Source organism: Malaclemys terrapin, chromosome 4, assembly GCF_027887155.1.
Source record: "Malaclemys terrapin pileata isolate rMalTer1 chromosome 4, rMalTer1.hap1, whole genome shotgun sequence".
In the NCBI taxonomy this organism is placed as follows: Eukaryota; Metazoa; Chordata; order Testudines; family Emydidae; genus Malaclemys; species Malaclemys terrapin.
Window position 1 is genome coordinate 88,002,906 of NC_071508.1, and position 10,491 is coordinate 88,013,396.

A 10,491-nucleotide genomic window follows, 5' to 3' on the forward strand; every position below is an offset into this window, starting at 1 on the left:
GGGGCTTTGTAGCCAATTGGCATCTTAGCCAGAGTGTGTGGAAGATAGCACAAAAGGTAGAACTCTTTGTTTTAGGTATCACTTAACTTGCTTCTGTAAATGTTTTCCCTAGTACATATGGTCTGGAGCTAATTTACAGAATCCATGAGGAGTTTTTTGAGGTTAATGTCCTACAAGATGTCTGTTGAATGACAGAAATAGAAATTAGAGGTGGCAAAGATCTAATAGGACATCTAGACTTGATGTTCATCCAGACAGAACTGTTCATGTAGTACTTTGTCCCATCCAGTTTGACGAAGAATGGGTATGTTAAAGCCTGCTTCTTTATACAAATATAGATTGCTTTAATAAACACATGTAGCGTATGTTTGAAATGTTACCATGTACTGATGTCCTCTTAAGACTGTATAGTCACACCTTTCCCTCCTCTCAGTCTCCGTTCCCTAGCACTCCTACCACAAAGCGTGCCTTGCAGAGGACTCTGTCAGATGAGAGTATTTACAGTGGTCAAAGGGAACACTTCTTCACCTCACGGGCCTCACTCTTGGACCAAGCCCTGCCAAATGATGTCCTGTTCAGCAGCACATATCCTTCTCTCCCCAAGTCGCTACCCTTACGAAGGCCATCATACACTTTAGGAATGAAGTCATTACATGGTAAGTATATATCCAGCCTTATTACAGTAAAGGAGAGATGCCATGATAGTTATTTCTATTTGTTAATTGCATCTTGATTTTGCTAAAGTAAGGGGAGTCAAATCCCATGTTTCAGAATGTAAGCTGGATTTCCCCCCCATGGGTACAGAATTGCATAATAGGCCAGGTAAATAGTTTTGGGGAAGGAGTGGGGAAGTTTGCCTTTTTCTTTAGCATCACGTTTTCACCACTGCCAAAAGCAGGAATCAAGACTCGTTGGTCCAAAGATCCCATCGTGGGTGTCATACAAGTAACTATTGCCTACTTCTGGTGTCCCCCATTTTAATGTGTAGTTTATAGGCACAAAGTACCACTGACAATGAATACCACTGAGGTGGATGAATGCCACTTAATAAATTCTTAATGCACCAAGTGAATCTGAATTCAAATCCTTGCATTACACACTGCAGAGTTTGGATTTACTTAAGCAATTTGATCAAGCATTAAACAGGTAACTGGAAAAAGTTTCCTACTTAGTTTTTAAAAAAATGTTCAGATTATACTGCAAATGCCCTTGTTACTGCAGTGAAGAGCATCAGTAATTTTATGCAGTATAATGTGGATTACATTGTGCTGAATCCCTTGCTGCTGACAGGGGTGAGGGTGGATGGGATTTTACACAGATTCCTACTGCACCACTTACTTAAATAAGTAACTGTATGTTTTCTGAATATTTAACCTTCACTTGGAGAAATAGTTCAATAGGTCTTCCAGTGTAAAAATGCTCCATAATGTCTTTTGGAGATGTATACCTGTTTCTGTTCATCCATATTGTGATACATTTTAGGTAAAAGAATGAGTATTATAATACCAATAGGTTCAACTCAATGCAGAGATATTTAAGCACTTAAAACAAAACTACAGTAGTTGGTAGATCTTTGATTTGCATTTTGCTTTAACTTTTAGCATAGTTGGTTATAGTATGTGCCATTTCTCTGGACCTAAAACACCTGCCAACTCTTCAAGGTTGGACCCTGCCAACTCTTCAAAGGTGGGGATTTTAGTCAATTTCACTCTGGAGCCTGGGAGTGTTTAGTATGCATCAGAGCAGCAGAGAAGACCGATAGGAGGAGGACTACAATTTCCCAAGAATGGAAACTCCAGTTTTTTATTCCACAGGACATTCTTTGCCAAATTTAGTGAGTTGATCAAATATGAATTGTATGATAAAGAAAGGAGGGGAGAAGTTCTGCAGCCCTATCTGTCCCCCTACACAGTACCAGGGGGAACAAGGGAAGCTTGCGTACTCCTGAGTTGGAGGGGAGAAGTAGCTGCCTATCCTTCCCACTCTTTGGGGAAGTCCTCTTTTATCCTAGCTAAAGTACTCCTCCAATTCTCAGCAGTGCCAGCTCCAGGCACCAGCCCACCAAGCTTGTGCTTGGGGCGGCACCTGGAGGGGGGCGGCGCGGTGCTCCGGCTCCGGCCGCCAGGGAAAGCAGAGCCGCGGCGGGCTCTCCGCCCTCCTCCCGGTGCTCTGGCCGCCGGGGAGAGCGGAGCCCTGGCCCGGCTCTCCGCCCTCCTCCCGGGGCTCCGGCCGCCAGCGAAGCCGCGGCAGGCTCACCGCCCTCCCCCCGGCACTCTGGCTGGTCAGGGAGAGCGGCCTGCGGCTGGGCTCGGTGCCCTCCCCTGCTGCGCTTGGGGGGGTGGGGGGCGGCAGGAGGCTTTTTTGCCTGGGGCGGCAAAAAAGCCAGAGCCAGCCCTGATTCTCGGTATTAGAATGTTGTCTCTGATCTTCTCCAGCTTGAATTTTGAACTGTGACACTGCCCACACTGATGTAGTGACGTGCACCAAGGGTCTTGGGGGTTAGCCTAAAAAACCCAAACTCTCTACTCCAAAAAAGAGATAACCAGGGTACAAATAATGGAATGGTTTTAGATGCAGGAAATTCTGACTCCTAATATATCACCCAGCTCTTTCCAAATCTGTGTTTGTCTGCCACTAGGAGTACTAGTTTTACCATAACTGTTGCTGTTAAAATAAGGTGCTGTGAATTAAAACACAGTATTGTTTAACGTATCTCACCCCAGCCATATAACTGGGAAAAGAAACTGCCCCCTGCATCGCAGGGAATACTGTTTGTCCATTGATTGTCATCAGGTTCATAGAATACATTTTCTTCAACAGATGACTATGCTGGAAAAAATATCTACATAATTTTCAGCTGCCTCTCATTCCTAGACATCAGTTCATTCAATATTAAAGTTGACATTTTTGTAAATAGTTGCTGCTGTTTAACATAATTCTCATAGTGAAGTGGGAGTGATGAAGCTCCCTTTACTCCTTCTCCATAGGTACTAAAATATATTTTTAGACTGAGTTACATTTGTAACTGACTTGTGGAAAGAGTGCCTGTATGCTCTGTGAGTGTAGAAGAGAGCAGGCTATAGAGGGTCTCCTTTCATTTAGACCTCTGTATTTTCCAAAAGAAGCTTGGCTGCTCTGTCATTCTCTCCTTTGCACTGAACTGGAAATATCAAGACTCCTATTCTAAAGCAGAGGTTTTAGGCGATCGTCATCAAAATGGAATTTTCAGTTTTCTGTAAAATTCAGGCCTCCAAGATAAAAGAACCCAAACATTTGAGTGACACATACATTGTCTTTCTCATTTACATGCCCTTGGTGAGAGAGAGTTTAAATAGAACTGGATATTTAATACCACCCAGTATTTGTTACCTTCCATTCACTCATAATGTTCTTAATTTTAAGCATATTAATAACAGCTGCATCCTCAAGGCAGCTCTTCATATTCTGTGGAGGGGAAAACGTGAGCTGGAAGTATTCTGATTTATCTGAAAATCCAGTTAACACCTTTGAAACAAGTAATTTTGTCAGAAGTTACAAATATTTCATTTTCTTTTAATTCCATGAGAGAAAGTGTGTACAGGGATGCTGTAGTAGAGTCTGCAGACTGCTGAGTCTTCTAAAGCTTATCAGGCCCATGAGGGGACGTGAGCTGTTGGGGTACAAGAATCTGCAGTGTACAATGTCAGATGAGAGCCTGGATTTCCAAGTGCTGGTCTGCAGATCTTGGGCATGTTGGAAAGAACTGAATCTGAGGGTAGGAGGTTAGCACAGTCTCCAAAGCACTAACTTGCAGAATGACATAGCTGATCAGTCTCACTGCGGATCTTAATGTCATCTGTGCAGGTCTGAAAAATTACATCCCAGAACAGCAAGGAATAGGGATTCAGTTCTTTATTATCTGGAAATGAAGAAACTTTCTGTGAGGGAAATGGCTGAATTTTTGATTATTTCATTTTTGTTCTGCATTGCTCCAGGAGAGTTCTCTGCCTCAGACAGCTCCCTCACAGACATCCAGGATCAGAGAAAGCAGCCCATGCCAGACCCAGGTCTTATGCCCTTGCCCGATTCTGCCTCCGATCTGGACTGGTCAAACTTGGTAGATGCTGCCAAAGCCTTTGAGGGTACGTATTCAAAATACTTTACTTGGAAAGCTTATATGCTACTATACACCTCACTAAGGATGTGTTTTTAATTCTGATATTTTTTTCCATTTCTTAGCTTCTCTTCTACTCTGAAGTCCAAGTTCTTTTGAAAATGCAATCCAAATGGCAACAGCCTAATACGTGTTTGCTTATAATGTTCAGATGCCATTTCTTTACATTTGAATCACTCTGCAGGTTTCAGTACTGTAGCTGGAACACAAAATGATTTAGCTGAATTTCTGTGTAATTGAATACTTTTCATTAATACAGACCAATCACAAAGACCATGGCAGGCATGGACAGCCATCTGGCATGAAAGTGCAGAGCGTAGCCAAGCAGCGGTGGAAAGGAGTGCAGTCACTTTAATGACTGCAAATTGCACTAGAAAGAAGTTTCTGTATTATAGTTGAAGTACATTGCCAAAGTAATTCAGAAAGTCTGCCTTGCTGGCACATGCCTTTCCATTGCTAGTCTCCCCTTAACATACCTCCAAATACATGGACTTGCACATGGATATCACTTTATCCTCTGATGCTTTCCATCTCCTTCACAACTAGTAAACTGAAGAGGAATTGCCAAGATCCACTGGAATTTAAAGGAACACTAAAGACTTTTAGCTCAAAGTGTAAACTATAAAATTGTTAGAATCTGATGGAAAAAATCATATGGATACTTTAATCAAAAGTCACTTTTTCAAATCTCTACCTAAATGCTATTCTACCTCATGAAGTTGCTTCCACTGATCCCTGCTTTTTTGGATGCTCTGCTGCATAGACCACAAGAATGTGGATACCTGCAGGCAATGCACTCTGAGAACTGCAGTTACTGATAAGTAACCTACTTTCTTCTGTTCCCCTGCTAGTTCTACAATCGCAGCAGTATGAATAACTACCACACGGTATTCCCTAGTTAGTGCTGATATCAGTCATGTAAGAACATGCTGTGACATTAACCTGGGAACTGTGTGATGCATGGATTACTGTACTTGCCATTCACCTCTGGAGAACAGAGTTTTAATCCTATCTTAATTCACAGAGGGAAATGAAATTGTTCAGAGGTTTTGTGAAATGCACAAATAAGGATTAGAACAAGGCCACCATTATAGTGCAATTTACTATGATTGGCAATCTCTTTTCCTAGGCTTGTTCACGGCATACCTGACTTTAGCGTTCCTCACTTTCATAGGCACTGAATCCACTCTTTTATTTTTAATTAAAAGTTTGAATGCCTCAATTCTGGTGAAAGGTATCTGACTGACAATCCTCTGTCTACTCATGGAACAGGTAACGCATGGGCAGTGTATTGTCAGCTTCCTCCCATCACTCCTCCAGTGGGCTTCAAACCTGACCTGGAGAGACAAATTATGCAGTTTCTATGTCAACTCAGTGCAGTGTCCTGTGTGCTGAATGCCAGTATGGGATTTGCAAGTACCAATTAGAATAAATAATTGGTGCTTTTTCTGTTTCTGATTTTGGACATCTGTTGACTAGAAACTAGGCAGGGCTCTACAACCTATCCCACTTAGGTCCCAGCTGAACTGAAAACCTTCACGCCCGGTTACTACATTCTTAAGCCAGCCAGTTCTCCTGCATTTTTCATTTTTTAAAAATGGACATGGCAAAACTCTGTCACACAAAACAGCCATGTTAATTTTAGCCTTATTCAAAACACAGAATAAAACCTTTGCCAAATAGAAGACTATTTTTCTCTTTCCAGTGAGAGGCCATTAGTAGCTAGCAAATGAGACGTCATTTCTTTGCGTATGACCATTTTTGCGAGGAAGCCTGAAGGATGATGTATCATTTCATGGTGTTTCCCTAAACTAAAATGGTATGGTAATGATTTGTAAATTTGTTAAAACTTCCTAAATAAACAGTTATAAGGAAAAACAAATGTGGAGGAGGGGAGGTTACTTTTCAATTTTTTTATCACAAAAAATGTTATTAAGGATTAACAAACAAAAATAACAAAAAATGACCAGGGTCTCTTCACTTTCCCCACGTAATTCTCACAACCATAAAGATGTGGAAAACGCTTTCTTTTTAGGAAAATGATGCTTTGCCAAGCTACTCAAATAGTGCTTTGTGAAGCCATAAGATGGCTCTAAAACTTTTTTGCCACAGGAGGTCCAAATCACTGTGAGTGCTGCAGTTCTTAGTGAAACGAGTGCCTTGTATTCTTTTATACAAGTGGCTTTGTACCTTTCAAAATGTCAGTTCCAGTTCAGTATAAAGTGTAGGTGATAGATCAGTGAGATGGGATTCTCGGGTTTTATTTCTCTGTGCCACTAGCTTGCTTTATCACTTTGAGCAGGTATTGTATTTAATTTTTCTGTGCCTCCGTTCACCTATCTTAAATTGCTACTTTGATTACATATGTCATGTAGGTGTCGTGTTGTGATATTTAATGTTTGTATTGCTTTGAGATCCTCAAATGCAGATGCTCCAGTAAAAGCAAATGATCATTACATTTCCAATTGTTTGTCTCTCTCTCTTCAGTTCAGCGAGCCTCATTCTTTGCTGCTAGTGATGAAAACAACAGACCTGTGAGTGCTGCTTCCAATAGTGATCAGACTGAGGACCAGCTTACTGCACAGATGAAGCTTTACACAGGGTGAGTAAATATAGTTGACAGGTAGGCTTTTTAAACTAAACCCGGGGAGGACAGGATGGAGAGATGCTTTGATTTGTAACAAACCTTTAAATCTCTTACGAATTTTTACAAAAGAAAAACAGAGGTGGGTGGAAATAAAAGAATGCAGAGTATATTTCTGCCTTTGTGAAAATAGCATGTTTCTGAAGGTTCTCTTTCATCTGAGATGTTTAAAACAGTGTCCAAGGCAGTCTCATTCCAAGGTGTATGTAATTAACCTGTAACTAATGGAGAAAGAGAGAAAGCAAGTGATGAGTCTTCAGGGTTACTGCTAATAGCCATTTTGTTGAGTGATTGTGCTGCCTAAGCATGTGTATACCGTTTCTGTTAGTAGTTGAGGCCTGTGGTGAACATTTTTAAGTAAAAAATATATATTCAGAATGTACTGTATCACACATGCATTTTGAGCAGTTTCTCATAGGAAAGTCTGCTAGAAATCCAGCCTAGAGTTAGAAGCAAAGAATGATTATGGAAAATCCTGCCAATACTGTCTTTGTCTCCTACTTCCAACAGTAAAGAGTCTCCTCCTACTCTCGCTTCCAAAGTGGACCAACTGGAAAGTTTGCTGAAGATGCTCCAAGAGGATTTAAAGAGGGTAAACATTTATTCTACAGGAAGCCTGTAGGGTTGCTAGGCAGTACTAGTCATGTTATAAACCTTTTCCACCACATCCAAACTTGTAACAGTCTCATCCTTTGTTAAGAAAATTACATCTCTTTACTTCTTTCCTCAGATCACAGTCCAGGTTATTTTATTTTTTAAACACAGTGGTGTTAAGAATTTAGAGGTAAAGTCAGCACATCTACTGTCTAATGCTGAAATACATGCTTCTGTACAGAAAGGATCTTGGTGTGCTCAGGTCAAAGGTCTCCTACGCGGTACAGTATTCCTGGAGGTGTTTGCCATCTTACTTAGTTCTCCTCAGCAGTCACACCGTAGGAGGGCTGCATTAGCATGGAATAGATTGTGACCATTTTCAGGTGATCACTTGGGGAGCTAGCATTTACATTAGAATTTAGTCTTGAGAAATCCCAACAATCTGTGCCAAAGGAGTGTAGGGAGGAAAGAATGTCACCACACAGCCCATGGGTCTAGAATATCCTAAAGCCAGGAACACGAGTGTTAATGCACTTAAAGCTCTTATAAAGTGGGGAAACAAAACTATAATACCTCTCTAGGATGGCGTCCTCCTTGTTGACAAGGGCAGGAAATGTGACTGGGAATCACCATTGAGCTCTCATATTCTTCCTCATCCCTTAGGAAAAAGAAGACAAAGCCAACCTTCAGGCAGAAGTGCAACATTTGCGAGAAGACAACTTACGGTTACAGGAGGAGTCCCAGAGTGCATCCGAGAAACTGAAGAAATTCACTGAATGGGTTTTCAACACGATTGATATGAACTGAGAACAGTAAATGGGGAAGGAAAACATCAGTTATAAATAATTGTTAGTGGGACTTAGCTTTAATCATGATATGTGAAAGTATAATCAGAGCACTTCCCCGCCCTACGTACTCTGATGACCCCTTTTTGCGCCTCTGCACGCACTCAGAACAATCGCAGATCAACAATCATTGTCTGCCTTTTGTAGAAAAACAAAAAAATAATTTAAAAAAGGTAAAATAAAAGTTTAATGGCTAAAATGTGAATGTCTTTATTTTTTGCACATTATCTCTTTACCTGTTATGTACAAAATGATTTGGAGGCTGGACCAGAATTGTTCGGTCTATTTGCCTCTATTTATTTCTATTAACTCCTTTCTATCTGTTTCAGGTAATCTGCTTTTCCTTGCTGCTTTGATAAATATTATGACTCCTAGGAAACTAGAAAGAAATGTTTATTTTGCTGCTTTCCTTACATTGTTTTCTGAAGTATGCCACAGACAAGGGGATTTAAAACAATGTTTTAGGTGTCTCCTGAATGATTTGTGCTTGATCACTAGTGCTGTCTTCACATATGTTATACAGAACATATGCCCATAGTGTATGGTACAGTACAATCAGCATCAGAACATTGGAAGAGAGAGTAGACACTTGAGCCATGGATGAGTCAGATTATCACACACGTCCTTGCATTAGCACTTCTAGTTGCCTTTGTTTCCTATGGAAACAATGGTTGCCAGGTACTTTAGGAATAGTGCAACTTGGCATGCTAAATGGCACGCTACGTCAGGCTGACTGAGAGAATACTGAGAGTAACTGCTGTACTTCTGCTTAAGTATTGTCTCCGTCCCTCCCCTATCTGGGGATCTATTACCTACCTATATATAGTAGGTCCTTGGCTGGCGCTGTAAAGTGTTTGATTTTTTTTCAAACTGTATGCATTTTCTTATACACCATATATGCCATTGTCATTGCACCTGCCTTCCCATCCCCACCCAGTTTGGTCATAGAACTTTTCAAATAAAAAAAGGCAGAAGAAATGTTTATTAATCTCAACTATATAGCAGGTCTTTGGCATTAGTAAACCTTTAATAACCTTGTTATGGATAATGCAAATGGGGAAATATAAAGCTGTAGTTAGAGACTTTGTCCCCTTCCTTAAGTAGTGGGACAAGGAGGGAAGCAGTATTTTAACTCTTGGATCTCTGATGTCTGGATTTCCCAGTGCAACTGGTTAGCATAAGATTTCCTTCCCCGCCTGCCTGACACCAGGAAGATTAACTTGTTTTTCTTTGAAGGAGCTATAAACTTGCCATAAAATGTCACCTCTCCAGAAATACCTTTTTGGTGTCACAATATAACTCATACTACAACCTGCACTGATTTTGATGCAAGCCACATGCAGTGAAGTATCATCTTTGCCCTTCTCTGTATGCATCCACTAACACCTTCACATTGAAACACACATTGCCTTACACAAGTAACATTGTATTATTTGTCCATTTCAGGAATAGCTTCCCCTTCTTCCGCAGTCACCCACTCTCGCAAAAGAAATAATCAGTGGGAATCTTCCAAGCTCTCTCTGATGCCCTTTTTCATGCTCTTTAATCCTACTACAGAGAAACTTGCTACACTTTGACCTAAAGCTTGATTTGTGGTGATAATCCCCATGGAATTCTTCTCTGATAGTGTCTTGTCATGGAAATGAATCCATTTGGAACTATTTCTGGAGTGCTTTTGTAAAGGTTGAGAATGTCCTGTTATTTTTTAAAAAATGACTTGTATGAAGGAGATTTGTATAATGCCTGATATTATTTGTAAATGGGAAATATTGCTAACATCCCTGAGCATCCTGAAGTCTTGCTTATTCTCTTCTATTTTTAAGTTTGGTTTGGTTTTTATTTTATTTTAAAAAAGTTTTGGGACTTGGGGCAGACTATTTATTAGAGTTTTGCAACAGAGTTCTTGTATGAAGCCTCTAAAGGCAACTTGTAAAATTCTGACAATAAAACTCATTTTAAAGGCTCTTCTAAAACCATTTTCTATTGATTTTGTTGGGTTTTTTTTTAATATTGTTTGAAACTTCCTAAAGACACAGCCTCCTTTCCTGGCCCTTCCTCACTGCACCAGTGCATCAGCACTCAAGGAGACACGAGTTTCATTCTCCAAGTAGTCTCTTCTTTTGCTTTCCCCTTGTTGACCATTCCTTTTTATATACACATGCATTTCACCATTATGCTTTCTATGCCTACTAGTGAAAAATCTTCACTCCCCTCCTCCCTATTAGAATATTCCTATTTCTCTAACGAAGAACAAT

At 40.5% G+C, this 10,491-nt stretch overlaps 1 protein-coding gene across 3 annotated transcripts in view; it reads left to right on the forward strand.

Annotated features, from left to right (window-relative positions):
- SIPA1L1 (signal induced proliferation associated 1 like 1) overlaps positions 1-10,212 on the forward strand; it is a 388,865-nt gene extending 378,653 nt beyond the window's left edge. For all 3 annotated transcript variants that reach the window (XM_054025262.1, XM_054025263.1, XM_054025264.1), the window contains 5 exons: positions 434-656; positions 3,975-4,121; positions 6,641-6,755; positions 7,308-7,389; positions 8,055-10,212. In XM_054025262.1, coding sequence (XP_053881237.1) covers positions 434-656; positions 3,975-4,121; positions 6,641-6,755; positions 7,308-7,389; positions 8,055-8,198 — 711 coding nt within the window. In that variant the 3' untranslated portion in view covers positions 8,199-10,212. The remainder of the gene's footprint in view (positions 1-433; positions 657-3,974; positions 4,122-6,640; positions 6,756-7,307; positions 7,390-8,054) is intronic.
- The last annotated feature ends 279 nt before the right edge of the window (positions 10,213-10,491 follow it).